The 26783-nt window shown below is 44.5% G+C and overlaps 1 protein-coding gene across 1 annotated transcript; it reads left to right on the top strand.

Moving 5' to 3' along the window:
* The first annotated feature begins 2110 nt into the window (after positions 1–2110).
* On the top strand, positions 2111–26783 carry LOC126546340 (cytochrome P450 3A41-like). Its single transcript, XM_050194527.3, has 14 exons — positions 2111–2429; positions 4698–4794; positions 5207–5259; positions 9271–9367; positions 9916–10032; positions 11314–11402; positions 13020–13165; positions 14196–14311; positions 15141–15282; positions 16765–16925; positions 18655–18746; positions 20677–20820; positions 21775–21937; positions 22782–26783. The coding sequence occupies exons 1-14, from the start codon at positions 2365–2367 to the stop codon at positions 22869–22871; spliced, it is 1572 nt and encodes a 523-aa protein (XP_050050484.2). The 5' UTR covers positions 2111–2364; the 3' UTR covers positions 22872–26783.

The raw sequence follows: 26783 nt of genomic DNA, 5'->3' as shown, positions 1-26783 counted from the left end.
GATCGTGGTTTTGGCACGTCAAACACCAGAATTCATTCACTCTCCCGAATTTTTCGTAAAGTTCACGGATTCGTCAGGACTACAGAAGTGCGTGACGATGGTGCCTGTAACGTATTCAATAATTTCATGCTTAAGACTTATCATTTCGCGAACGAAACAATAGTGATTGTTTCTTAGCAGCACGTTTACGCATGTCGCGCCTCATTGGTGCAAACACTTCGCAACCTGAGATATCGGTCATCGTCTTTGACAGAGACGATCGCGACAAGCACCGAGGGTTGTTTTTCCTGAGCTGAGATGGGTCTTGGTGCAAGCCTTATTTCGCGGTATCTGCGAATTTGTTAGAGTCGCCGTCACGAATGAGCTTGAGTTATGTCAGCTTGCTTTTGTGAAAGTTAATTTTCCGCAATTCCTGAGCGAGCCGCAGTGATTTGCGAATTTAGGGACGAACAACCACACGTAAGAAGCAGCACAAATGGCTCGGCCGGGAGAAGTGCTCCTGTGTTAGTAAGCCGTCGGTGGCCCTATATAATAAAGAAATGAGATTCTCGTAAGAATGAAACATGCGCAGCGAGTGACAATGATTGACCAGGTGTTTGGCATGTCTTCTTTCTTCATGTGAACCTTTTCATGTAGTGGTTTCGTAAACATGTATATATATCGCATACCTGTCGATAAGTAATCATTACTCACCGCGGTGTCTTAGCTGCTATAGTCTTGCGCTGCTGAGCGCGAGGTTGCGGGATGAAATCCCGGCCGCAGCGGCCGCCTTTCGATGGGGGCGAAGTGCAAAAACGTCTGTGGTCCCGCGCATTGGGGGTGTTAAAGATCCCCTGTTGGTCAGAATTAATCCGGAGTCCCCACTACGGTGTGCCCCGTAATCAAATCGTGGTTTTGGCACGTAAAACTCCATAATTATTAAATCGCCATTTGGAAGTCAGCGCTTGTTGCGTCTCATTTCCTTCACCGCGTTGCCTCTTGCGCTGTTCACATTCAGTATGGATTACCAACTAGCCCAGTCGGCCATCTCGATAAGGTAACATTGGCTCATGTATACAGTGCTCAGCGATTGAAACGCGACACTCAGACAGCATGGCAGCCAGCGCTTTCCGCACCACCGGTGATCGCGGAGGAGGCCGAATGCAGTTACGACGCATCGAAAAGATTCTCGCTTTCATGTGACACAAAAATGCATCACCTCAGTGTCACCAGCGCCCACCGGTGACGCAAGGAAGTACCGGCCGTCACGTTGTCCGAATATCGCGCTTCAATCGCTAAGCGAAGTTAAAGTTCTGTAAGCAAAGCACAATCTTTGCTAAAAGTTCTCTAAGCAAGTGCTCGAAAGCGTTGCGAGTGCTCAAAGCGTTGCTAACGGGGAGTCATATGTGGGCAACGTTTTAGAGTGTGTACGTATAGTTTAATTTCAGGCAACTGAAATTCTTAATGCAAGTGACTGCTCAAAAGAAACAGCTTCACTTCAATTGCGCTGTAATTCTGAAAGGTTGCACAATAAGCTTGATGTCCTTTTTATTACCATCTTGTACCAGACAGGGGGCGATTATGCATATGCCTTTTTTATGCACTGTATTCGTCGGCAGCATCTGGTCGACCTCCTTATTTCTAATCTCTTTCTTCCTCTCGGCATTTTGCGTGACTGCGGTACTTGCAAGTACCTATTCGGAGGCCTGAGTGCTCAAGTATATAGATTAAATAATTGATAACGAAATGTATCAAGAAAAAAAAAAGGCGTGAACAGTGATCGATCTCTATTCACATATTTATACGTCCAGTAATCGCATTACTTGACACGCGCCTGTACTCGATCACTCACGCTAATAGCAGTGGAACAAGGCCCGGACGCCCGGGGCCGTGACATCCCACCAGTGGCACGATATTTTCGTAGCAAATGACGCATGACAAAAACATAAACGTGGGCTCCGTCGCTGACCACATGCCCTTGAATGCATACGCGGGCCGTCAGCCTACTGGCAAGCCGCCATAGCTGAAAGGTTCCGGGAGTTGTGCAACCTATAGGCGGCGCTGACAATATCCGATATCAGTCAAAGACCAGGACAAAAGCGATAGCCGCCCCTATCGGGGCTCGCGTCAGCTCTCGTGGCTTGTTTCTATCCCGTGCCCCGCAACAGATTTGTTTGCCGGTGTTGTCTCGTGCGTGCCGCACGGAAGTTCCCATGACCGAATCGATATGTTCGCACGAGTTTGAAGCTGCATGTAAGGGCACCTCCAAGACCTTCCTGCACTTGTAGTCGTCTTTGCCTGGGAATAGCATCTTGACACGCTGCATGTGATCATCCGTGCGAACAAAGAAGACTGTCCAGTTCTTTGTGAGAACTTTCAATCGTGATGTTTCTTCCGAGTCTAGTTGACTGCGTCATACTATTGGCTGCAACCTGTTTCCTGCTATATAGGTAAGCGAGCCAAAAGCCATCTCGGCGCTTTATACGATGGTGGGCTACTACTATATCCTTCTTCCTAATATTTTTCTACGTGATCTCGATTCACTTGTTGAGGTAGCTAGGGGCAATGACGTTTTGCTGCTCAGCAAGAGGTCACAGGTTTTATTTTCTACTGTGGCCACCGCATTTCGCGGACATTGAAGTGCGAAAACGCCCTAGGTATTCTAAATTAACGCGAAGTCTGTGGTACACAAGCGCTGTTGCATTTCGCCCACATCGGAATGCGGTCGGCAATCGAACCCGCGACTTCGTGCTCGGCAGAAGAGCGCCACTGATCTACCACGGCGGGTCGTTCTGATCATCCGATTGGCGAACAAGCTTTGCGCGCATACCAAACCGCGAGCGAGCATAATGTGATCATACTGACCCGTACAAGTGTACGCAATTATAATTGAGCGTAGTTGCATATATGCCCAAGTCCATTTAGGCAGGTTGTGATGAAACTTGTGAGGAAATAAGGCTCGCCATGTGGTAAACGAGAGCCGCATGAAATGTACACGGTGAGAACAGATTTCGTCCGGGCTGTAGCTTGGCGAGCTAAATAGCAGCTGTTTTAGAGAGCTTACTCTAGCTAGCCTACGAGAAAGACAGCCGAAGCGCAGATAATTATCACCTTCAAACAAGACGGCGTGGGTGTCCCGCCCATTTTCCTGACAAGGAAATCGCTTTTCATTAGGCACGTGACACATTTAGTCAATGTCCTGTCGTTGTAATTCTTGTGTGTATCTTTGTTGTTTATGCCGCACATATAAAACGACCGATTAGGGCAACTAAACTGTGTTCGCAGTCAGTGTTGTGGTGCCGCTATGTCTCATCCATGTCTGTTAGGGGGTGTTCCATGTCCAGCCATGTATAACGAGCTCGCGCAAGCTCACACCGCTTATACCATACTTTTCCACTTACTCTTAAGGCATTTGCGAGCCTGGCATCGTATTCGCGCATTATTATTTGCTGTGCTGCGAAGCCTATAGTGGCTTGAACGCTATCAGATGGTATAATATCTTCCTTACTTCTGCAATCTCTCGGCTGAAGCTCTACTGAACAACCGAATATGGGTTCATCCGAATTCTGCTGATTGTGTTTTGAAGCATTAAGCACGCATGCTCAAGCCCAATAATCTATTGGGGCTATCAGTATCTTGACAGCTGCGTTCGAAGCACAACTTGACACACATATATATATATATATATATATATATATACACATCTGTGTCAACTTGGGCATTGAACGCAGCTGTCAAAATACTGAAAGTCTTTGAAAAATCTTAAAATCTTATGGTTCCAATTTCCTTTCGTACTAATCCTTATCTGGCTGTCATATTATTTACCCATGGGGAAAAAAAGAATTACCGTATTAACGCGACGTCGTGGGGTCTGGCGGAAGCGCGTATTTACACGACGCGACTGCGCAGATAACTAATCTGTCCTGCATTCTTAACGGAAAAAAAAAACTCAGCTGATTTTGCAGACACTTCAATGTGTCCCCACTCCTGCAAACAAAGGTTAGGTTAAGTTAGGTTAGGTTAGAGAGGTTGACAGGGTTACCCGTGCGTACTTTCAGAATTTTCTGCAAATGCCGCGTGGATGCGCAGTGGCGTCGTGCGTGTAATCGCTTCCGCCAGACCCCATGACGTCGTAGTTATACGATCGGTCAAAAAATAACAGAAAAATAACAGGTACGACCTGGCATTTCTGAGGCACTGTGAAGCACGAAATCTTTCACGCTTTCGTTCAAGGTTGCCTTGAACAAACTACGGAATGCAGTATGTCCTGCCCTCTCCTAACGTGGCTTCCGCTTCAGTTTCAGACATTGCCTCTTCACAGACAACATGCAATGTGGACGCCTCAAAAATGACATGCTTGATAGAATCGGGCGGCAGGGCGAAACGTAACGGAAATAATTAAGGCAAAGTATTTTATTTTCGCCGTCATCGCTTGCAGACATCTGATAAGCCGAAGTTCTTTAATGGCATGGAGTTTGGAGGTGAGCAGCCAGGCTTGGTACAACTATCATTGGCCTTGCGCAACAATATATGGACAACCGATTTGAATGACGAGTGGTGAGAGCACCACGAGAACATTCTGTCACATTATTCGTTCAAAAGCGGTATTTTTTTCAAAGAACTAATCTTACCTGAAGGAAAACGAAGTGTACACAATCATTTCTTTTGCGCGCTAATGACGGTCAAGGTGCTATTATCAAGCGCATACTGATTTTCAGATATGCCGCGAGAAACAGGAACTTCTGGAAGGATCAAGGCATTGTTCACGAGAAGTTGTCCGTTGTCTTTGGTCCCATCTTAAGGCTGGTCATGAAGGTAAACTTTTTGGCTTGTTTCATTGATCTTAATTTACTTTTCATGTTACAAAGAAAAGAAAGACGTAAACGAAGGATACTGAATATAGCAAACGTTGAGAAAGTTTAACATTGAGTCCATCTGCATTCTACACAAGAAAGTGGATTACCCGCGACTTCTGTTACAGTCAAGTTGTGTTGATGATACCTTAGTGGAAAGTGCAGAAGGGCTCGAATTTTTGAAATATAAATTAAACAATAAATGTGAGACTCGCGCCGCAGTTAAGTTGCACGGACGTTTTTGCAAGACTGATTTGAACCAGTAAACTAACGTTTCTGTGCACGTCTTACATTATGAAGAACATTAAAGATCTGTTTGACCTTCCCAGTTCTGGCACACATGGATTCGAGTAAATAGGATATCTTCATTTCAGCCAGTATGTCTGAGCGATCAAGAAAGGTGCCAGAAGATGGGCCGGGTCTTTGGGTGAGTTTCGTCTTGTCCATGCCTTTCAACCTGTCAACGAACGTTCATTTACTACAGGTATGCTGGTGCAATCGGTCAGTGCTCATTATTTTACATTAAGCGTGTACCACATGTAAAAATATGAGCAAGCAAACGGTTCGCGTTTCCCGCGCCTCTAGAAAGGAAAACAGAATGCTTGCTGGTCACGAGAGCGCACGGCACATGTTGGCCTCGTCTTCTATAAATGGCTGAAGAACACAGAGGGAGAGGTTTCATAGAGGATAACGCGCTGCTCTGAGCTACGCTCCTAGGTAGTGTCCGTCACCGCTTCTGAAGCCCAGTCAATCCGGACAACGAGGTCTTCTGACTTTACGCCATAACCAAGCCAACAACTCGGGAAGGCGAGGACATCGTATCGATCGCAATGTTTGGCGACCATGTTCTCAGAGACAAGCACTCTTCCTGTTTCTTTCAGTTACACCGCGCTTACCTGCCTCATTAGAATTTGACGCCGCAAACATGCAGACGTAAAAACATATAGATAGAGAGTGGTCTATTGGTTATAAGATAGGCTCATGAGAATCCACAACACACTCAAATGAGTTTCGCCTATTCCTGAATTTCGCAGGATAGGCAATTAAACGATTATCGCGTACCGCGGCCGAAATTTTATGATCTAAAAGAACCACTAAAACACACGCTAAAATTCAAGAGAGAGAGGAAAGGGGAAAGGCAAGGAGGTTAACCAGAGGGGAGATCCGGTTTGCTACCCTACGCTGGGGAGAGAGGGTAGGGGGAGGTAAATTGATAACAAAGTAGAGATAAAGAAAGAAATGAGCATAGACGTACAATCACAGTCGGTCACTGTCGCCGCATACTGTCACCGCACCGCACAGTAGCACTTGCAGCACTATAAACATCTGTTCAGGCTACAGTCGCTTGTCCAATTATGTTGCCTTTAAAAACTGCAACAGAGCCCTCGTCGCCCTCTGCTGCGATGGCTTGTAATGGTGGCATTTTAAAATAAGTTCTTCTGTTAGAGATCTTCGGTCAAAGCGCGCTGTCGCGATTGCGAGCGATCGTCTGTAAATTATAGCGAGGGCAATCACAGAGAAGATGTTGAGTCTCCACGTTACCACATTCATCACACGAGGCGTCGTCGGCCCATCCGGTTCGGAATGCAAAATACTTGGTGAAGGCCACCCCTAGCCATATTCGACAAAGCAGGGTAGCTTCGCGACGGCAGGGTCCAGCTGGAATGCAAAGGCGTAGAGAGGAGTCAAGATTGTGGAGTTGGTTGTTTTGAAAACTTCCTGCGTTCCCCAAGGAGAACGTGATGTCACGGCTGAGCATTCGAAGTTTTCTAGCGGCATCTGTCCTTGATAACGGTATCGGCTTCTCTTCGTCCCCTTGAAGAGCCGACCGAGCAGCGTTATCGGCGTGTTCGTTCCCTATGACGCCGCAGTGACCTTGAAGCCACTGAAATGTCACGTGGCGTCCTTTCTCAGTCAAGGTATGGATTAGTTCTCTAATCTCGAATACCAGTTGTTCGTGTGGTCAACGCCGCAGGGCTGATAGCAAAGATTGTAGTGCTGCCTTCGAGTCTCTGAATATTGACCATCTTCGAGGTTGTTCTTGGCTGACGAGACGAAGTGCAGCGCGAAGAGCTGCAAGTTCCGCAGCCATCGGTGTCGTTGGGTGACATGGCTTGAAACTGATGGTAGTCGCTTTAGCTGGGAAGACCACGGCTCCAAACGAGCTAAAATTCAAAGTTCTCACTTAGCCATATCACTTAGTCAACTCGCAACTTCTTCTTTCCCGCCTGAAAAAAAAAGGGGGGGGGGAAGAAAAGCCCGTAATTTGTTGCCAAGGTGGTGAATACATCAATAGCGTTGCAATGTACGACGTTAACTCTAGAACTTATTATTTTTATTACGCTGAAACCTTTATTGAATTTCATATTTCGAGAGAATTAAACAGATGTTAAACACTTATCCAACTTTTGTGACTAGATCCCACCTACTAGATCGTGCTAAAAGCATACACTAAGAGCATGTAAATGGAGGCGAGGACGTACAGCATTTAGAGTGCCGTAAACACTATGCTAAGAAATCGTCTGATGTGCAAATAAGGAGCTTGCTAATGAGTAAAAATATTTTCTTGGGACCACAGCTGACAAAAACTCTTCAATAATGTTGCTATAACGTTAAAAAAATGAGAACGCGATAGAAGTCTTGTTGAAGGCCAGTATGTTGTTGACTAAATAGTATTGTGATATAAACGAAATGTAAGGTTTTCGTCAGGTCTGAATGACATTACATGTTGCATTTCTTTTTCTTTTTCAAAGCATATTTCTTTTCTTGTGCCATTCTGTGTTTTGAGTGTTCGTATTGTTTAACACTTTATGGTTAAGCCTTGTAAAAGCATTAATGTCTTTACAAAAGCATACAAATCCTGTTTTTATTGAAAAAAAATATGGGTTTTACGTGCCAAAACCACTTTCTGATTATGAGGCACGCCGTAGTGGAGGACTCCGGAAATTTCGACCACCTGGGGTTCTTTAACGTGCACCTAAATTTAAGTACACGGGTGTTTTCGCATTTCGCCCCCATCGAAATGCGGCCGCCGTGGCCGGGATTCGATCCCGCGACCTCGTGGTCAGCAGCCCAATACCATAGCCACTGAGCAAACACGGCGGGTTGTTTTTCTTGAACTTTACTCAATCTTATGCAACATTTATTTATCTCGTAGACATGTAGTAATATGCTGCGTTCCTAGTCATGAAGGAATCGAGGGCGATGTGCTTGCCGACGAAATCGCCAAATCAGCACCGCAAGGTATTCGTTCTGCTGCTGTCCCTGCCACAGACATCAAGCCTTTCCTACGGAACAAACTGCGAAGCCACTGGCAACGCTTGTGGGATGCTGGAACGAGCAATAAGCTTCACGTGATTAAGCCGAAGTTAGAGTTCTCGCCCCAAACTACGAAAACACGAAGAACAGATGTCCTATTCACTCGACTCAGAAAAGTACACACATTTGGAACTCATAACTTTCTCTTGACTGGTAACGAGCCTCCAACCTGTGGTAGATGTGGTGACAGGCTGACCGTCCTCCACGTCTTCCTGGGGTGTCGGGAAGCCGAAAGAGACAGGAAGAAACATTTTCCTTTTGCATACCGCTATTGTGCCCCTCTTCGTCCGGCTGTGTTTCCTGGCAAAGAACCGCTTTCTAAGGCCAAAGCAGTGCTCGCTTTCTTGAATGACGTTGTCCTACATGTTATAAGCCCATTAAATTCGCAGCACATCCTCTTTCCAGAGGATGCCGCTATGATAGTTGTTTTGTATAGCACATGCCTCTAGGTCCTTGTGTTTCAAGGGGTCTGGTAAAGCAGTAGTGCTCTATCCAATTTTAGCACCTGACATATTTTGTATATTGCATCATTCTTTCGCAATGCATTTTAATGCTCATAGTACACGTAATTAATCATTGCCATAATCTTATTACACGCAGATTTTACGCAATTTGCTGCAACTATTTTAAGCCCCTCTACAACCGCGTCACATAAACCTCACAGATCTGATCACACCACTGCGAGCTCATTACCACTGGCTTGGCGCTCTTTGGACATGCCTGGCCCTTGTGCCACTAAACATCACACATTCATTCACACTTTATGGTGCGCTTTTTCGCTTTGTTTTTGTTCTTTGACTTGTGAGATATTTTCACATTTCCCCTGTGTCAAAGAGTAGCCGGCACGAACTTATCACGCCCACATCTTCTGATTTATTCATGCGAATTCAAAAAGGAGCTCGAGCTAATCGAAATTAGGTTAAAGGGAGAAAATCTTAGTGCTTATGCTTTTGGGTGATCGGCTATTGCTCAACGATAACACTCTGTCTCTCCACTATATATGAGCATCTATAACAAGCAAGGCGATAGCCTTATGCAACCGAACCACACACAGACATCCCATTGCACTGTTTTGACTAAAAAGAAAAGCAATGAGTGGGAACTTTGCTCTGCATCGCAGCATCTACGAAGGAGGCAAGCCTACGCTAATGGTGTCGGACCCAGAGCTTGTGAAGCAGGTTCTTGTTAAAGACTTCCATCTGTTGCCGAACAGAAGGGTAAGAATACCAATCTTTAGACATAAGCATGGGGGGAAAGTTCGAGTATACATCACGGAGGTGGACAGGTATACTACTGGAGCAATGACGTCGAAACAATTAAAAGGAGGACGGTATGACCACGATTAAGACTTAACGTTTATTTATTTATTTATTTATTTATTTATTTATTTATTTATTTATTTATTCTACGCAAAGGGCCCTCAATTGTGAGTATTAAATAAGGGGGTAGGGGGAATAATGAAAAGAACAATCTAGTTTTCAGAGAAACAGAACAGCTGAATCTATAAAATGTTAAAAAAATGAAATTAACGCAGGATAACTAAGTGCGAACAATGCCCATTAAAAGTACCAAGTGTGAAAGGAAAAATATGCGAGCAGCAAAACCGAGTGCGAGTAATGTCCATACGCACAAACAATAACGACAGAAAACAACCAAAGGACATTATACACTGAGCAGATGGGAACGTTGCTGGATGTTATTCAGTGGGAACACTATCAATTCTGGAAAGGCAAACTTGTTTAATTCTTTTTGTACGTATTCACAGCAACGACAGTTCGACGATACCATGCTCAGCAACATGATGGTCTTCGCAGCCGTGGAGCGTTGGAGGAGAATACGTCCTGCGGCAAGCCCGGCATTTTCGACTGGCAAGCTAAGAAAGGTACCAGCAATAGTAGGGAAACTTCGGCGAGTTGAAGGAAGTTCATATTTGGGCACTTTTATTTGTCCTCGTCTATATTTAGCATTGCTGACTTTCAAAAAAAGTACCAGCGTCTGCTGTTCGCCCCACGGTATATACCAGAAGACTCTAACTCAGCTGCCATTTATATTTAGAGCACCAACGAGCTAGGAAACGACTCTGCTACTATTAGCCCCGAACAAATCGACACACGAACACAAAGTTGAGACAATGAACAAGGCCTAACCCTTTGCTTCAAGTATGTGGTTTGGTTAAACAGGCCCCGCGACACTTTTTAACGAAGTTTCAAAATGCATTGCTCATGTGATGGTATAGCTTCAGGAATCCCTTCCTTCAAGAATATTTTAGCAGTTTTTTTTTTTATGGAATATTGGAAAAAGCAAGAAGAATATGTTCTGTTTTACATTTTTCATTCCCGTTTATCCACGTACGCTGAAAGCTGGCGTGAAATACTCGCGTACCCCTGCTCGTTGGGGCGTAGCCATGATGGGTCATACACTGGCTCAGCTGTTCGATTCAGCTTTTCGTCGCTCCCTGCTGTCTGCCGGCAGGCATCGGATGGTCGTTGCGACTGAACGACTCCTCTAGATAGCCCGATCCTCAGAGCTAAATTGCTACGTGCATTAAACACGTATTTTGGGCTGGTCGGTTCGTGGTTTTTGCCACGTTTGCGAAAGATGTGAACCAAGATGGGGACCAAGGATGAACGACTACGAGCGCACGCTGCCAGCAAAAGGATCGGCTGACATTGTGGTTTTCCTTTAAAGTAAGTTTCGGTAGCGGTTGCCTTATTTTGAGGAGGAAATATCGTCTTTATTTTTAGGTGACGAAGATGGGAAGGTTGGCCTTTTAGAGTCGGCTATATCAAGGAAAGATTCCTGCTGCGTGTAAGCTGGTAATACGGCTAGTTGGCGATAAAGCAACATGTTCACCACGATCTGGTGGCTCTGAAGGTATACTTACAATATTCGATGACTGTAGCACAGGGCCCCTTCAGGATGTGAGCATGAAGCAGGTTGCATGTAAAAGAAGGTATGGAATTTAGTGTGCAATGACGAAAGATGTTCACGTACAAAACATATTTCCCAGTATTAAGGCACTGTCTAGGTATATAACATTTTGCTAACGAGAATGACGCGTCAAAGACTGAAACCAAATGTCTCTTTTAGACACGTGAGAAATCTGAGTATATCTTTGGGAATAGTATACTATCGTCAACCATTACCGCGAAATTTCATGCAGATGAACTTTTTGATTCAAGAATGCGCAAAAGTGACGTGTCGGCACCTGAAAAACGCTGCGGAAAAGACTGAGGACATCGATGTTAAGCAGTGAGTATAAGCTCAAATTGTTCTAATGAGTGGATTAAAAGGACAGTTCTCGACGGAAGGATAAGTCAGCACTGCAGTAAATATACTAGCATACAAACCACGCAAACGGAAATGCTGTCTTCTGCCATGTCTCCTGTGTGGTGTAGTTTATAGACTTCTTCCACGCTACGTCAGACGGCAGCTGCAACCTCTCACAATGACGTCCACGGCGAACGTGCTATTCTTGTTGTAGGAGTGCGCCATGGGCTTTGCAAGGAAGAGAAAAAACATGGGTTTTCCTTATAGAAATGAACCTTGAGCATAGTGAACTTCGCCGTAAAAAATGCAAGGACATCAGCTGTTAGTTACGATAAAGAACCATGTGTGTATGGTGGTGAGCTTGTGGTACAAAGCAACAAAAGTGGCTTTTGCTTACAACTGGCCATGTTATGTGTGAGTAGCGAACTTTGTCGTAGAAAGCAATGACATCAGCTTTAGCTTACGAGAACAGAATACGTTGTGTGTTTGGGGAACCTGTCATAAAAAGCGACAAATTGGCTTTCATTTACAAGAACTGTCATGATGTGTGTAGTGAACTTCACCCTGAAAAACACCGGCGACTGTTGCTTGCGAGTGGGTTTAGTACGTTGTGTGTGCTGGACTGTGGAAAAAAAAGCGACATCAGCATTTATTACGGAAATGAACCATGTTGTACACGGACTTCACTTCGTACTGTACCTTGATCAGTGTCTCCGTGAAAAACTACGTCGGATTTTATCTTACAAAAACATGCCACGTTTTGTTTGTATGTGGATGGCAGGTAACAAGCTACTTTTTCTTTTTCAATTTGGCCTATCCTCTGCTATTTGGAAGTAATCAACATTGTTACTGTTTGAAACTTTATACGATAGACATACTTATTTTGCGCGATGTAGCGCATGCTCTTAAGCCATTTCATGCCGTGTGTAATTTTGGCATTACTATTTGCGGCAAAAGTTCGAGCGCTAAGTGAACTTTTACACATCTGGCCATGTGAAGTTCCCGTCGTTTTATGAGACTTTAGCATGGTGTGAATGCATAATTTGCTGGCTACTACCACGGTCACCTGTCAGCTTTGCATGTTCTATACTCGCGGACAACTTTCCGTGGCAATGAAGAGAAGGACACATAGCCAAGCACGCGCAAGTAAGAGCGGTCCTGAATGTCGTTCTATAAAGTGTCATTCGCGTTAGTTAAGGTGCGAGACACAAAACATAAGCATCTTATTTACTAAAGCGCGAATATTAATTTAAGACACAATAAACTGTACTCAGTGTTAAATATGACTCATTCTTTAGCTTTTCTATTCCGAGTTTTGTCAAATGCAAAAGCGTCGCAAGTAGAAGATACGCTGTCTGCTCCAAGAAACCGAAAGCGCCGTCAAACTTTGCCGGACAACTTGGCGCAGTAACACAAGCGTAGAAGTTCCGCCCCAGTTGCTTTTCCTTCATTGTCACATAAAGTCAGCAAGTAGACTAACCTGCGCAATGCACGAACCTGTTTTAGCTCGCACGTGCTATGCTGGCACGTAGCCGAGACGCGGTAACGTAAACCAGAAACACTAAAGATGCTAAGGCGGCTTACCTTAGTAACTTTCAGGTTCTATGGCCACTACGCTTTGGATGTGATTGCCACATGCGCATTTGGGACGAAGCTGGATTCGCACACGGAGACCACCAACGGTTTTGTGACCGAGGCTCGAAAGGCGTTCTCTGTGAAAATCACTCCCAAGCTGCTCTTTGCGGGTGCGTTCTTTCTTAACTTTGCAACGGTACCTGAACCAATGATTCAGTTAATATGTAGCATGTTTTTTATTCGTTGATGCATTTGTTTCACTTAACGCACTTTCTACATTTATTTATGCGTTTGTCTTTATTCTACCTGTAGTTCTGCGAAACTTATGCAACCAAGCAGGTACTATCCTATCCTGTCCCCCTACGGAGTTCTTTGAAATGAAGCGATTAACGATTTAATGAATAAGTTATTTCGGTCTACTTCTTGAACGAGAGCAATTACGTAAAGCGCTACGGATAGAACTGTCAAGAAGCAAGACAGTCGCGACAGGTGCTACTAACAACAGAAGTATGTCTGAAAACTCGCCACACCCGGACAAAGCGTGTGCATTCGAAGACTCGCAAGTGGTCATAGCGATGCAGACCGCCTGTATACGTTTACATGTAATGCTCTAGAACAAGACACACGTAAAACTCCTGTCAACACAGCATGACTAGTGTTATGGAACCTGAAGCTTAGAGCCAAACCGTTAGCCATTGAGAAGTACAACTCGCGAAATCTGCAGCGAAAGGCTGCCAAAGTTATTCAGACGCACATGTTATTGCCGAAGCTTTAAACAAATTTGACTAAATTTCATACTAAAATGCTGCATTCGCAGTTTTCAGTGAACTAGAATATTCAAGTGTGGTCTCATGATTTTTAGGTACATTTTACTGTTAACACCCTCTGCGTCCGTCTTGTTTTGTGACGGTCCTATATCTGAAAACGCATTTTGTTCTTACTATTACTGTTAACATTTCTTCTAAACTGGCTACTCTTTGAGCTCCAAGTTAAATTCTTGTGAATGATTGCTGAAGGTTGTCAACTCGAACATGTAGATATGCACGCCAGTTTTTCGATAACTAAATAAGAAAAAAATATGTGAGCGAAGCGCAAAAATGCATTTACTCAGGTCGAACAAATTTTCGATGGCAGCGCTACCGTCAAAAACGAGAGGCCAGTCGTTTGGATTCGAAATGACTAAAAAGAACGCTTTTGCAGTGCTGTTTCCGGGTCTGGTGAGAGCGCTGAAGATCAAGGTACTGAATGACGATTCTTTTGTCTACTTCAAAAAAGTATGTCAAGGAATTATAGGGAACAGGCAAGCACACAGTCAGGTATAGTTTTGCTTTTGTTTCTTTTTTACTTTAAACATTTAAACCACCTTTAAACCATATTTTTGATTCCGGAAGCGTACTAAAACATTGAAAATTATTGTGAACTGTGATTTTGATCTTGTACTTTACTATGTTACATACCTGTCTGTTATTTTGCCACGCCTGTATCATTGTGTATTTGGTCGCGTACATTTTTTTCTGTAACTCCCCCTCTCCCGCTTTGGCCATTCCTTGGCCTGCAGTATTTTTAAAGAAATAAATAAATTATTATTTTTTAAAATTAAATGTATTTTTATTATTATCGACTATTTAAACACCTTTGTGGAAATTGCTTGATTGCCAGAACGTTTTCAGATCACCTCCTATGTTATCATCCTCTGATCATTGAGACAATTTGCTGAGTAATAATTAAGTTATATATCTCTATCTTATCAGTGAACACACTATTCTTTCAGGAGACGCCGGCGATGCAATGGTTGCCAATATTTCCAATTTCACCTGAATAGATCAATCAATCTTGTTTTGAAAACTTGATCTGCAATACTGCTTCTACATTTAAATGAATGAATGAATGAATGAATGAATGAATGAATGAATGAATGAATGAATGAATGAATGAATGATCCAATTAATCAATTGATGAATGAATCAATGAATTAATGATTCAATCGATACCTTTTATTCTCATGAAGATGTGTGATGCTGTTGGCAAAGGGCACTCTTAATGGGGGCTGAACTGAATTGTTCCATGGGCCTGAAGAATTTTAACGGATATCGTCAACAGCACGATAAAAATTTACAGTTCCGAGTTCTTGTTTTTGCGCCGCAGTTCCACGAAGACTTCCTCCAGCTGATGATGGAGGCGCAGAAAGGCTGCCTCCAACCTTCCACCGAGGGCTCGTCGGATACGGAGAGCACGCTTTTCGACATCGGCTCGGAAGAGAAGTCCACTGCGACGTTCTGTGCCAAAGGTTCGTGGGGTGACTATTTATTTCCTTACTGATCATCATGATATAAATGCACACGAGCGCGGAAGCTCATTGGCTAAGGCTTTGCGCTACTGGGCACGAAGTCGCAGGTTCGGTTCGATGCTTCGTCTGCATACCGATGGGGGCGGAATGAAACACACGCTCGTGTGCTGAACTTAGGGCGCAGGTAGAAAAAAGGTAGGAAGTTAGAAAATGGGACATTAAATCCTACTAGCCAAGATATATTGATAGCAGAAGAAATGTTAAGTCCTTTTTACGAAGTGTTATGAAGTATTCTATTCTCTTAAACCGACGTCGTCTTCGTGCAGCTGGAGAAAAGGCGCGACCCTTCTCCTTGCGATGCCATCTATGGGAAAGCGTTGCTAATCGCTTGTCTTTTAGATGCCAGTGCGAAGCGCAGCACTTCAACCATAGAGTGATCCACGAAAAGACAGAGAAATTCACCAAAGAATTTTCCCCCATCTTCATTCCGTAGCACGCCAGCTTTCTTTTTTCATTACAATTCGATGGCACCTTGCTGAAATTTCTTGTACTCTTACTTCCTTCAAGGGGTGTACGGCAGCGATACCGCTAAGATGCAACCCTCGTGAACTCTTACTTCCATATGATTTTCGTCCTACGGCTCGTGATGCACGACCGACACGTGGTACAGTCACCACTGCTAAAAAGAAAGCTTTGCCAAATTCTTGGACTTGGCACCCTTTGTTAATAAAAGACTCGACACGGAGATCCTTGGCTGCTATGGTATGCTTTGTGGATGTATTGCACGTGAGATGACTTAATTTCAGACCCATTTAAAACACGATTGTGGTACCCGCAACGGGTACTACGAAATTTGGTTGAAGTTCTCTTAGCATTTATAGTTGCTGAACGCACGCGAATACGTGAACACGCCAATACATGCAGCCTACCCTTTTTGTTCATCGTGAAAGCGAGTGAAGTCGTATTCAAATGCACAAGCACTGGGGGGGAGGGGGGGGGGGGGTTCATGGCAGCCCCAACTAGCCCGTACGAGTATAGTTTAGCGCTTCGCGTTCTTGTTACGCGAAAAAAAAAATTGAAGAAAACTATCATGTACTAGAAACACATTATCTATGTTTATGCAATAACAATGAAATATATATTAAGAGTTCTGCTTTTTGGAATTGCATACTGCGCCGGGGTGCGCGTTTAAGGCAGGGACAAATTAAGCACACAGACTAGGGAACGAGTAAGGGACACAGCGTTCCCGTTTGTTTATCTGTGTGTCTTACTCTGTCCCTGTCTCAAAATCATCTCACCACAAAATATAATACTTATTACTTATTACTTGTCGACATTTGGGGACAGAAACGTAATTCAGGAGAAGCTTATATTTCTTTTTTATCTTGATCGTTAACATTCGCCCGCCAGTAAAGAAATTGTATCGTTTTGCCCAGCACTAATAAATAGTCACGCTGTTGAAATTGACGACGGCTCCCACAGGAATGACGGAAGACGAAGCGCTGGCGCAGTGCGTGCTCTTCTTCCTGGCCGGTCAGGACACTACTTCGTCGACGGTGGCATTCGCCACTTACTTGCTGGCCTTACACCCTGACGCGCAGGACAAACTACGGAAAGAAGTGGACGAGTGCTTTGCGAACCACGTAAGGAAACGTGCGTCTTAAAAGAAATTTTGCTTGTAAGTGCCCAAGTTCGACGGTCGCGTAAGAGGCGCCCACTCAACTCATCCTTATAGTAACAATTCCGGATGAACTCTTAGGCTAGGGTAATATATGGAACACTTTTGGGTAGTGAAACGAGCTATTAAGCGAGATTCTGGAGTACGTGTGTCTCACCGTGTTCCGTTCATTATTATGTTTTTCCTTTTTAGTTCTGACAGCCAAGCATGCATTGATACAGTCTTCCTATATCAGGTATGGTTGCTATCGACGTGTGTTCAAGTGAAAATAGAATTAAAGGGGGCAAAGCATAGAATGTCGCTAAAATAACGAGGTAAATAGGTCCAGTAAATGAATATTCACTGGACAATGTCAATGACGTTATGCTAGCACATGACACTGCGAAGTTATTAATCTCATTTAGAGCTACGGTCTTTGAGAGTCAGTGGTGGGAGTGACATGACACGAGAACCTATCAGTTAATGTTTTTAAGCGAAGTTTTCTTTGTCGCTAGGCAACCACTGTTCCGCGTCCGTAGGTCAGCATTCCTCAGGATATGCAAGGTGTCCCGGCTAACTTTAGCCCGAGTTTAAAAGTATGCGAATGCCTCGTAGATGGACAGAACCAAGGTAATGTTGTTTGCCGTCGCTTGGAGATACTCAAATTATTTTTAATTCCCTCTAATTAGATGATTAGTCTTAAGTGTGTAATCAACTTCTCTAATATTATAGTTAGATGAAAAGTGTCAATGATAAACTTGCAAAGCGGCATAAAAAACTCCCGATAAATCTTTCTGCTGCTCAATACGTGCTACATAAAAATGTTTTTCCGAGCGTGAAAGAAGCCGCAAATGCATGCAAAATTACCGCGCGACTGGCCGCTCGAAGCACATTGCTATTACAATAAGTAAATAAATAAATACATAAATAAATTAGCCAACTAATCAAATGATTAATTAATCAGGAAACCAAAGAAGTGAGATAATAAAGTAAGTTAGTAATCAATTATCGGCTAAATAATTAATAAGTGATCAATAATCAATTATTTCATCAATTGAGAAACAATTAATTGACAAAGTAATCACTTAATCAATCAATTAATTAATCAAATCTGTTTATTAAAGTGCCCAGAGACAACCTCGAGGGTCTTAGTGCTGGCGCACTCGGCAAAGCAATGCACAGGAATAACAATGCAAGCTCACACACACGCGCGTGCGCACACATAAAAGAAAAGAATAATAATTTCACGAATACAGATTTCAACAGAGCATAAAATGTGTACACGAAGAAAATACAAAGCAATAATTTCACTTTCCTTTGCATCTTTTTCTGTGCAAGGTAGCCAACCGGGCTGAGTATGATTAAATTCCCTGCCTCCTAACTTTTTTCTCACTTTGCATTGCATATATATGTTCTCAAGCGTACGATAATAATAATAATAATAATAATAAAGTTGTGTAAAATCAGAGCTATTTGCGTACTCTTCGCTGCTTCTGCGCTGATTATCAATGGGCCGAGCGGGCTGACTCGGCAAGCAGTGCGCTAACGCCAACGTAAGACGTTTAACGCTTTCGCAACAGCTGTAGCTGGCTGTCAAGCGCAAGAACAATGGCCCATTCAATGGCCGATTTTTTCAATGTGACGAAATATAGTAGCCACTCAGTAGAATAGTGCCGATACGTTTCCTAATACGCTATGCGTTTTTCTCACCGCAGGGACCGGAGCCCAGTCTTGACGTCGTCTCTAAGCTAGAGTACCTTCACTGCATTGTTTCGGAAACGCTGCGGCTGTACCCACCCGGTACGAGGTACGATGCTTCGAGTAACAACAATTTGAAGTAGTTGCATGATGATATAGTCCAGCGGTCAGCGGTCCACCACGTTCCTTGTCTCTCCTTTCTGCGCACAACGGCGTTGTTTATTCACCGCGAAGCAACAAGCTTAACAAAAAGCCGCTTCGAGTAGGTTTCTTGGCTCCTTTTTTTGTTGGATTCTTAATAACGATGGCGCTTAATTTACCATTCAGTCAACGAAGAGAGATATTCACATATTGGCAAATCGAAACAGATGCTTTAAAGGTCCGCCGCACACTTAGCTGTAAAGACACCTGATATTTTCGAGAACGGTAAGTTTACCGTTTCTAGTTTGGATGAGATAACCATACTCACTGCCTTTAGGACAAGCTTCCTCTTTGCTCTGAGCATAGTACAGTAGGCTAGATGGCCTCAGGCTGACATCTCTGCGTTTCCGCTCACAAATTTTCCTCTCTCTGATCAAGCAATAGCGCTTTTGGTTTGCAGTGTCACGTTTCTATCGATGAGGATTTGAGCAGTCTCTCAATTCAAAGCTCTTTCATACTGTTCTCTTCCTGAGCCTCGCTATGACAGCAGGTGCCTTCTCTCCCCTTTTCCTTTGTTTGTATGCTGCCTCAATTGTTGACAACTTGTGGAGCTAGCAGCTTCAGTATAGCCCGTTTCTTCGTCAACTCCTGCAGTGTTTCATGTGGAGGTTAAAGTTTATTTGTGCATCTTTGGCACGAAAACGGGCTGTCGGCACTGCCTCTCTCTCCATTTTCGGGCGTGCGCTGTTTTTTAATCGTTACAGGTATTTCATGCGCTCTTACTTATCGAGTATCGAGTGCGTTAACGGCTAGTCGAAAGTGTGGTGTAGGACTTTTATGCGATAGCAAGTAATATACATTCAAACTTCTACATTTGGACATTTGCTTCCTTGTCGTGCGTATTATCTTCAATCTCAACTCTTGATTGTATTTCTACGATAGATTACTTAAACTCTGTATTTCTTGTGTATATCTACTATGCATTTTCGCTTTGTTTGCAGTCTGTCGTCACTGTTTGTGAACTTATTACTTCAGCAACACCCTTAACCATTCTGGTTAGCGCCGCGATCGTTCTGAGCTTTTTTTTTTTATTCTGTTCAAGTTGTCAGAACATGTTATCTTCACCGCAGTAAATTTGAAACTGTTTCCTTGCACTCACAGTGAGCACGGAACCAAGTCTCCTTTAAAGCATGCGGCATACCGAGCGTTTTCAAGTTTCGACTTCATCCGGTGCCAATGCCTTATGTACAGTTATTCTAATGACCTAGTATACTCTCTCGAATGATCATTTACTATCCCAATCAGACAATCTTTAAGGCCTCTCAGAAATATGCTTACAGCAGGTGCTTGATATGAACAATAATTAAAGTTATAGTTGGGGGCTCCGTGCTTATAAGAGCACAGACGCTTGCGTGCTCTGTATTTGACAGTATATACGTACAATTTTTCTCCGAATACTCTCCATGGTTTTGTTCTCTCTTGTTGGATGCTAATTTCATCAACGCTTCATCAATGCTCGCTTTCTCATTTGCCAACTTTTGTCGGTATTGTGTTGCAGTGAAAAGCTTTCTCCACGGCGCTTGCAAGTTTAAGCGCGCGATAGTGAATACACCGCGCGCCCCTTCACATGTACGCTCACGTTACATCACAATACGCTTTTTTTATGTCATTCTAATTTTTTCTCATTAAAATATTTAATTACTTTTATCCTCAGGTAAGGTAGGTAGCCAAATATATTCCCACTGTTTAATCTTCCTGTATATTCTTATCCTTGTTCTCTCAATCTTGCTAGCCTAGCGCCTCTACGTTATATATCTTTACTGGGCTAAAGTTTTACAGAAACAAGAACTCCGTTTCTGAATCCTCATATTTGGTTCTTTGTTGCCGACTTTCACCAGGATCGAACGAGCTGCGTATGAAGACTACGTGCTGGGAGAAACCGGAATCAAGATACCCAAGGACTGCGTTGTCGCCATTCCTATTTACGCTATGCATCATGACCCAGAATTCTTCCCTGAACCGGATGCTTTCAAACCGGAGAGGTGATGACAGCGGCTACCATATACCTGATTTCATCTGCCCAAATTTCAATGACACGTTGTTTATGAGTGCTGTTATTGTGCAATTTGACTTTCGACGCTGAAATGTCTAATTTGTGTCGACAGGTGGCGCGGTAAACACTACTGTAACTGCAGGTTTCCTTATTGCAGCAGGCTAAAACAGCGCATATGGATGAAGGGCGAAGGACAGCAGGCGCAGTCTATAATACAACACGAACGCTGTATAAACAATAACCATGCACTATAGGAACCATAAGCATCGTTTTTCTTTAGAATTTAACCTACTACGACGAGCAAAAGTGTACGAACCAGGAATTCCGCGATAACACCGATTTTCTTCTGCGCCTAAAATTGCGGACTTCAGTACAAACTTGGAATTGCGAACTTTCCAGAAGATGCGTCAGTTTCAATTTGCGCATTTGAATTTACTCACAGGTATACATCGTGGCAAGCGGGGAGATGTTTATCGTAAGCATACGATCTTGTTTGCAGCTTGTGCACAGGTGACACCGCAAGGAGCCGAGTACGAGCGTGTTACCCGCTCCAGCGATTTCCATCAGCAAGCGCTTTCTTTTTCTTGTTGGCAAGGCAGCACTCGCTTCTTGTTCGGAATTCTCTGCGAGTTATTCTCAGCAGCCGCCTTTAAGAGCGAATATAAAATTTGGACTGCTGATCACTGGCACTTTATGGGGCGTGAATGAACTCACTTAGCAACCCAGTCACAAACTTGAGGCGCCCTTCATACACTCCTAAGTGACAGAAAAATGTGAGATGGGCATCGTGTAGCCGTCATCTTTGGGGACCGCCCAACCCGTGGACCCTTCTACTTGATCTGATAACGTTACAATCCATGCACAAATGCTTCGTACTGGTGCCCACATTAGTAGTGGCTGACTCATACACAACGCTGTCATACTGCTCTCTTGCACCACGCAGGTTCAGCAAGGACAACGTAGGCTCTATACGACCCTACACCTACCTTCCTTTTGGTGCCGGTCCAAGAAACTGCATTGGGATGCGGTTCGCGCTTCAGGCGGTCAAGCTCTGCTTGCTCCACTCGGTGCACAACGTCGAGTTCGTGCGCGCGGACAAAACGCAGGTAACGAGGTGTCAACGTTGCAATAGTCCTTGGACAACCCAAGCTGTTGTGTTGCCAGCAGTGTCTGGATGTCTCGTTGCACGGTCGGTAATTCGCACTTAATCTAGACTAGCATTCTTGTCGCACTTTTAGTCAGTTGTCTTACTACTGTATAGTGCTTAAAAACGTACTTATATTCGTATTCTATGTACAACTAAATGGCCATGGTTTTCTGTATATCTTATTGTGTTTGAACGTTTTCTCGACTGAATTAGGTGTGGCATTTAGCTATTAAGTAAAGGCGCGCAATAATGTGAGCATCTCATTTTCATTAAAGGTTAATGTAGTTAGAAATAAGCTCAACGATTCAGCGCAACGGGGATATACGCGCGTTCGTGCTCACACGCGCAACTTTAATGAAAAAAAGGACGCTAAGAAACTACTGGATCCGCGTTCGGGAAGAAATTGTCAAGCGAGGACTGTTCGTGAAGACATATGCCCGCCAATCTTGATGCCGCTATATTATTAGCGAATACGGTCGGCCAGTGGCAACTCCGCGTAGCACTTACGAATGAAAAGTTTTATAAATTCGGCCCCATATGCATTGATATGAAGGCACCCATAAAAGAAAATTTGCTAAGCGTACTATGACAGATGTTTTTCTTTACTGTCTGAAGAATTCAACATGCCATCACCGGAAGTATTTTTTTTCGGCGGAGTTTTAAACGGCAATTGAGTCGTAAAGTGCTTCATTTGCGTACAGCAACATTGGCCAGCGCCGGACGCAGCTTATCGTTGCAGCAATTGTTCACGCCTATAGGTGTTTGCATATGCTCCTAACGGCACTTTTTTTTTCTTTGTGTAGGTCCCTCTGAAGATTGGAAAAGGGCTCGGCGTTCTGAGCGCGGAAGATATCACTGTTGGAATACGAAAGTGGGGGCGCGATAACATTTAGCGACGTGCACGCGTATCGTCTGTATGGGACATTAATGAGTTAACATGTTTCGTATTTCACAAAGACGAATATAAAAAATCACCGCCCCTTCCAGCTCGTGAAGAGAGTCGAACAGCGAATCTTTTGCTGCACTTTTGTTGCACCGAGTGTTGCATCATGCAAGTCAAACTTCGCAAGCCGTCCGTCCGTCCGTCTGTCGGTCGGTTTCTTCATTCCGACGCCGCCGATCTGTTTTTGCGTCTCGGGTGCGCAACTCGGGGTCGGCCCTACGACGACAAGCCCGTTCACGAGCCAACTCTCGCTGACGCTCGAAGATAGACAGCTTTTTCCTCAGGAGTGTGCACTACTCGCGGTCTTCCCATAGTTGTAGCTGGGATGTAATGTGCGTAACCACTCATCCAAAGCTCCGTATATTGGTCGCAAGGCGTACCACTGGAGATGCGGGTGTTGCAATCGTTTTGACGATTGGCTGGATTGGTTTGACGATTGACGTGGCTGCTGGCACTTCATGCTGACGCAAGAAGTGCCGGAAGCCATGCGTTCCTAGTATCGCGTTAAATCACTGGGCACTGTTCGTTGGCCGCAAACCGCCAGCATAACATTTGTGTCTTTCGAAGCAGGGTGGAATCAATCATCGAGAAATTCGATGTCGATCTGGCTCGATCTCCGAAAATTCACCGTGTGACAACCGTATAAGATTCGCGTATAAGGTAGCATTCTCGCAGGGAGAAAGGGGTCACTCCAACCTCTTTCCCCTGTTGCAGCTCTTTTGCGCTCCCGCTAGGTCACGTGTTCCCTTTTTAGCGAAGTCGGACAAACAATGCCCAGCGTCCGCATAAACAGCTTCGCTGTAAAACGAGTTACTGTGAAGGCGGATATACATATAGTGCTAAGCGCACGTCGATTCTGCAATTTAACGTAGACGGTCTTAATGCGCATACCTCCTGCCTTATAAACACGAGATGCTTGCTTTGAAAATAGCAAATCAATTTGAAAGGGTCACAATGGGTAAAGTCGTTTGAACCAACGAAAGTTGCTTGAAATTAGTAGTCACTAGAAATATAGCGATATGAAAAGGGAATCTGACAATGGGAATGCAAAAAAAAAAAAAAAAAAAAAAACTGAACCAAGTGGGAGTCATTGAAAGCCAACACCTTACCAGTTATTTCACTAAAAGAGAAAGTAAGGAAGGTTTTGCTTCGTGATAAAGCCCCCATGTTTCCGCCATTTCCACCGGTTTGATCACAGCAATGTGCATTTGAAGCTTTAACGTCATTGAAACATTAGTTTAAATAAGGTTTGCGTCTGGTTGACCACCTTGTCTTCCCATTTTTCCTCCTCCTCCTTAGCTTTACGTGATACGTTATAGGACCACTGAACATGTACCGCTTGTACCTCTCACTACCTCGGCACGTTACCGTGATTGCGTAACAACATGGCCCTGCTCGGACCAGACTGTCCGCCTCGATCAGAATTCACCCTTGCTACTTTGCTGTGTGCAAAGCGACCGTAATATATAAATTGTAAAAACAGCCATTGCTCAGTCCCATCTCGCACTGAGAACAGATTATTAGCAATGTTTCGTAGTAATATAGTGTGCATGCTAATGTGTGCTGTGTCATGTTTGACTTATTACTTCTGGAAGCAACTTCTTTAGCCACCCCTGAGAGGTCTCGCACCGAGAGGGTAGTGTATATAAAAAAATAATTGAACTATTTCTTTTATCGCTCTAGAAGTAGAAAGACTGCATAGAGTGGGCCAGCTGCGGAGGTGCAACAGCATTAGCGTTGGACCTTTCCAAATTTCTGCCCAATGCAAAGGGCCTAGGGTTCATCCTCATCATTATAATTATCATGGTGATGCGTGATCGAGCGATGCCGAACTCTCTAAAAACTTGATTTTTTACTGCATCCTTAATTTTTTTCTAAACTCTAGCACGGTACGCGATGATGACTTGCTAAAACGTTAATTGATCTCTCGGCAAGTCTACCGCAGGGAAGCTGTGCATGCGCAGAGGGCCTAACGTATCGCACATCACGGTGACGTCCTCGCAGGGGCGTCTACGTCAGCAGGCGTTTGGTGTGTTGCGACACCACGTACCCGAGCACACGAGGACCCTCCCGCGTGTAGCTGTGTCCGGGGAAAGGGGGATCCTGGGGGTTGAGCCGATGCCGGGTGCTCGGACCTTTAAGGCCCCCCGGCGGAGGCAACACACCTCTTTGGCCTCTGCTTCACGTAGACGGCCCCCCCGGACTGACCGACCCGGAAGAAATCGGCAGTCGCCTCTTCCTGTCTCTCTCTCTCTCTCTCTCCTTAAGTCTTCGTCTTTATCTCTCACTTTTGGATCTTTCCTGTCTTCTTCTCTCTTCCATTCACTTCCTTCCTCCACGGCGGCAAGGGTTAACCTTGTGTGGCTATCCTACCTTGGGTACACCATATTTGGTTATAGTGACGGCGTACGGCTGGCGTCGTGCAGGCTTGGACACAAGCTCTGCCGCGTCCCCTCGTTGGGCTCCGTGGTGGGCGGTCGGCGCTGTTGCCGAACACACACACTTTCCTATGGCAGCGCAAATCTCTGTTGTCCATGATCGGCGTCTGAAAAGGTGCCGCACCGAAGTACCATTTCAATTCTCCTTTCGAAGCAACGCTCCATCTTTCCCTATGTAGTCCACAGTGAAAGCAACACGCCTGTTAGAAAGCTCTCTCCATTCCTGGTAGCCAAATGCATGAAAGATAAAATCGAACAGACATACAAAGCCTCCAAAATGTCTAGCGGGGACCTCCTCCTAGAACTGAATAAAGATCAAGCAGATAAGCTGTCTGAACTTACCAGTATTCGCGAGGCGACAGTGACTGTTTCAGCCCACAGAACACTTAATACAAGCAGGGGAGTAATATCTGAAGAAGACTTTATTGGTTTAAGCGACGAGGAACTGCTGGAAGGTTTCCAGGAACAAGATGTCACCAAAGTACAAAGAATAGTAATCCGCAGAAACGATCAAGAAATCCCCACCAAACATGTTATACTCACCTTCGGAACAAGCGTAATGCCTATCTCTCTCGATGCCGGTTATGTCAAAGTCAATGTGAGACCATATATCCCAAACCCCAGACGATGTTTCAAATGCCAAAGGTTTGGACATGCTTCACATGCATGCCGAGGACAAACAACTTGTGCTAAATGCAGCTCCAACGAACACTAATCTGAGAATTGCACCTCTTCACCACATTGTGTTAACTGCAAGGGAGATCATTCAGCTTATTCGCGGTCCTGCCCTTGCTGGAAAAAAGAAAAAGAAGTAATTGCACCAACTGTTAAAGAAAAAATCTCGTTCGAGGCCAGAACGCTCCTGTCGTACCTTTCGCGACGCAGTTATGCCGATGTGACGAAGGTGGAGGCATCGTCACAGAGGCCTGAGGAGTCCTGCGAGCCCACGCACAGTGGTCCCATAGTGACGCCTCCCGCCCCCGTGGTGGAAGCAGCCAGTGCTGCTCCATCATCTTCGCAGGCCCTGCAGACACCAGTCCCGCAGGGCCCTAAGATCAAGCGAACACCAAGACCCAAGACACGTGTCTCGGCGCATAACTCTCGGTCCTCCAGCGCCTCAAAGAGAGCGATGGAGGTCGACGCAAAAACCCCGGTGTCATCGACACCGAAGGACAAGCGCTCTCTCGAGCGCTTAAAGAGGGACAAACTCCCAATAACCACGTAAACTAAGAAAGCGATAACCTAAAGGTTATCGCTCATTTGTATTAGCCTTTTATATCCATGTCACCTAACATTTCACCTCTTACTTTTTTCGTAGTGCCATTTCTTACCTTTCCATTGCAAAATGGCTTTTATTATCCATTGAAATTGTAGAGGTGTCTTGCACAACCTGGGTGACATTAAAGACATGTTAAGTAACTTCT

This window comes from Dermacentor andersoni, chromosome 1 (genome assembly GCF_023375885.2).
Source record: "Dermacentor andersoni chromosome 1, qqDerAnde1_hic_scaffold, whole genome shotgun sequence".
Classification (NCBI taxonomy): domain Eukaryota; kingdom Metazoa; phylum Arthropoda; class Arachnida; order Ixodida; family Ixodidae; genus Dermacentor; species Dermacentor andersoni.
This window is presented reverse-complemented; position numbering and strand designations above follow the sequence as displayed.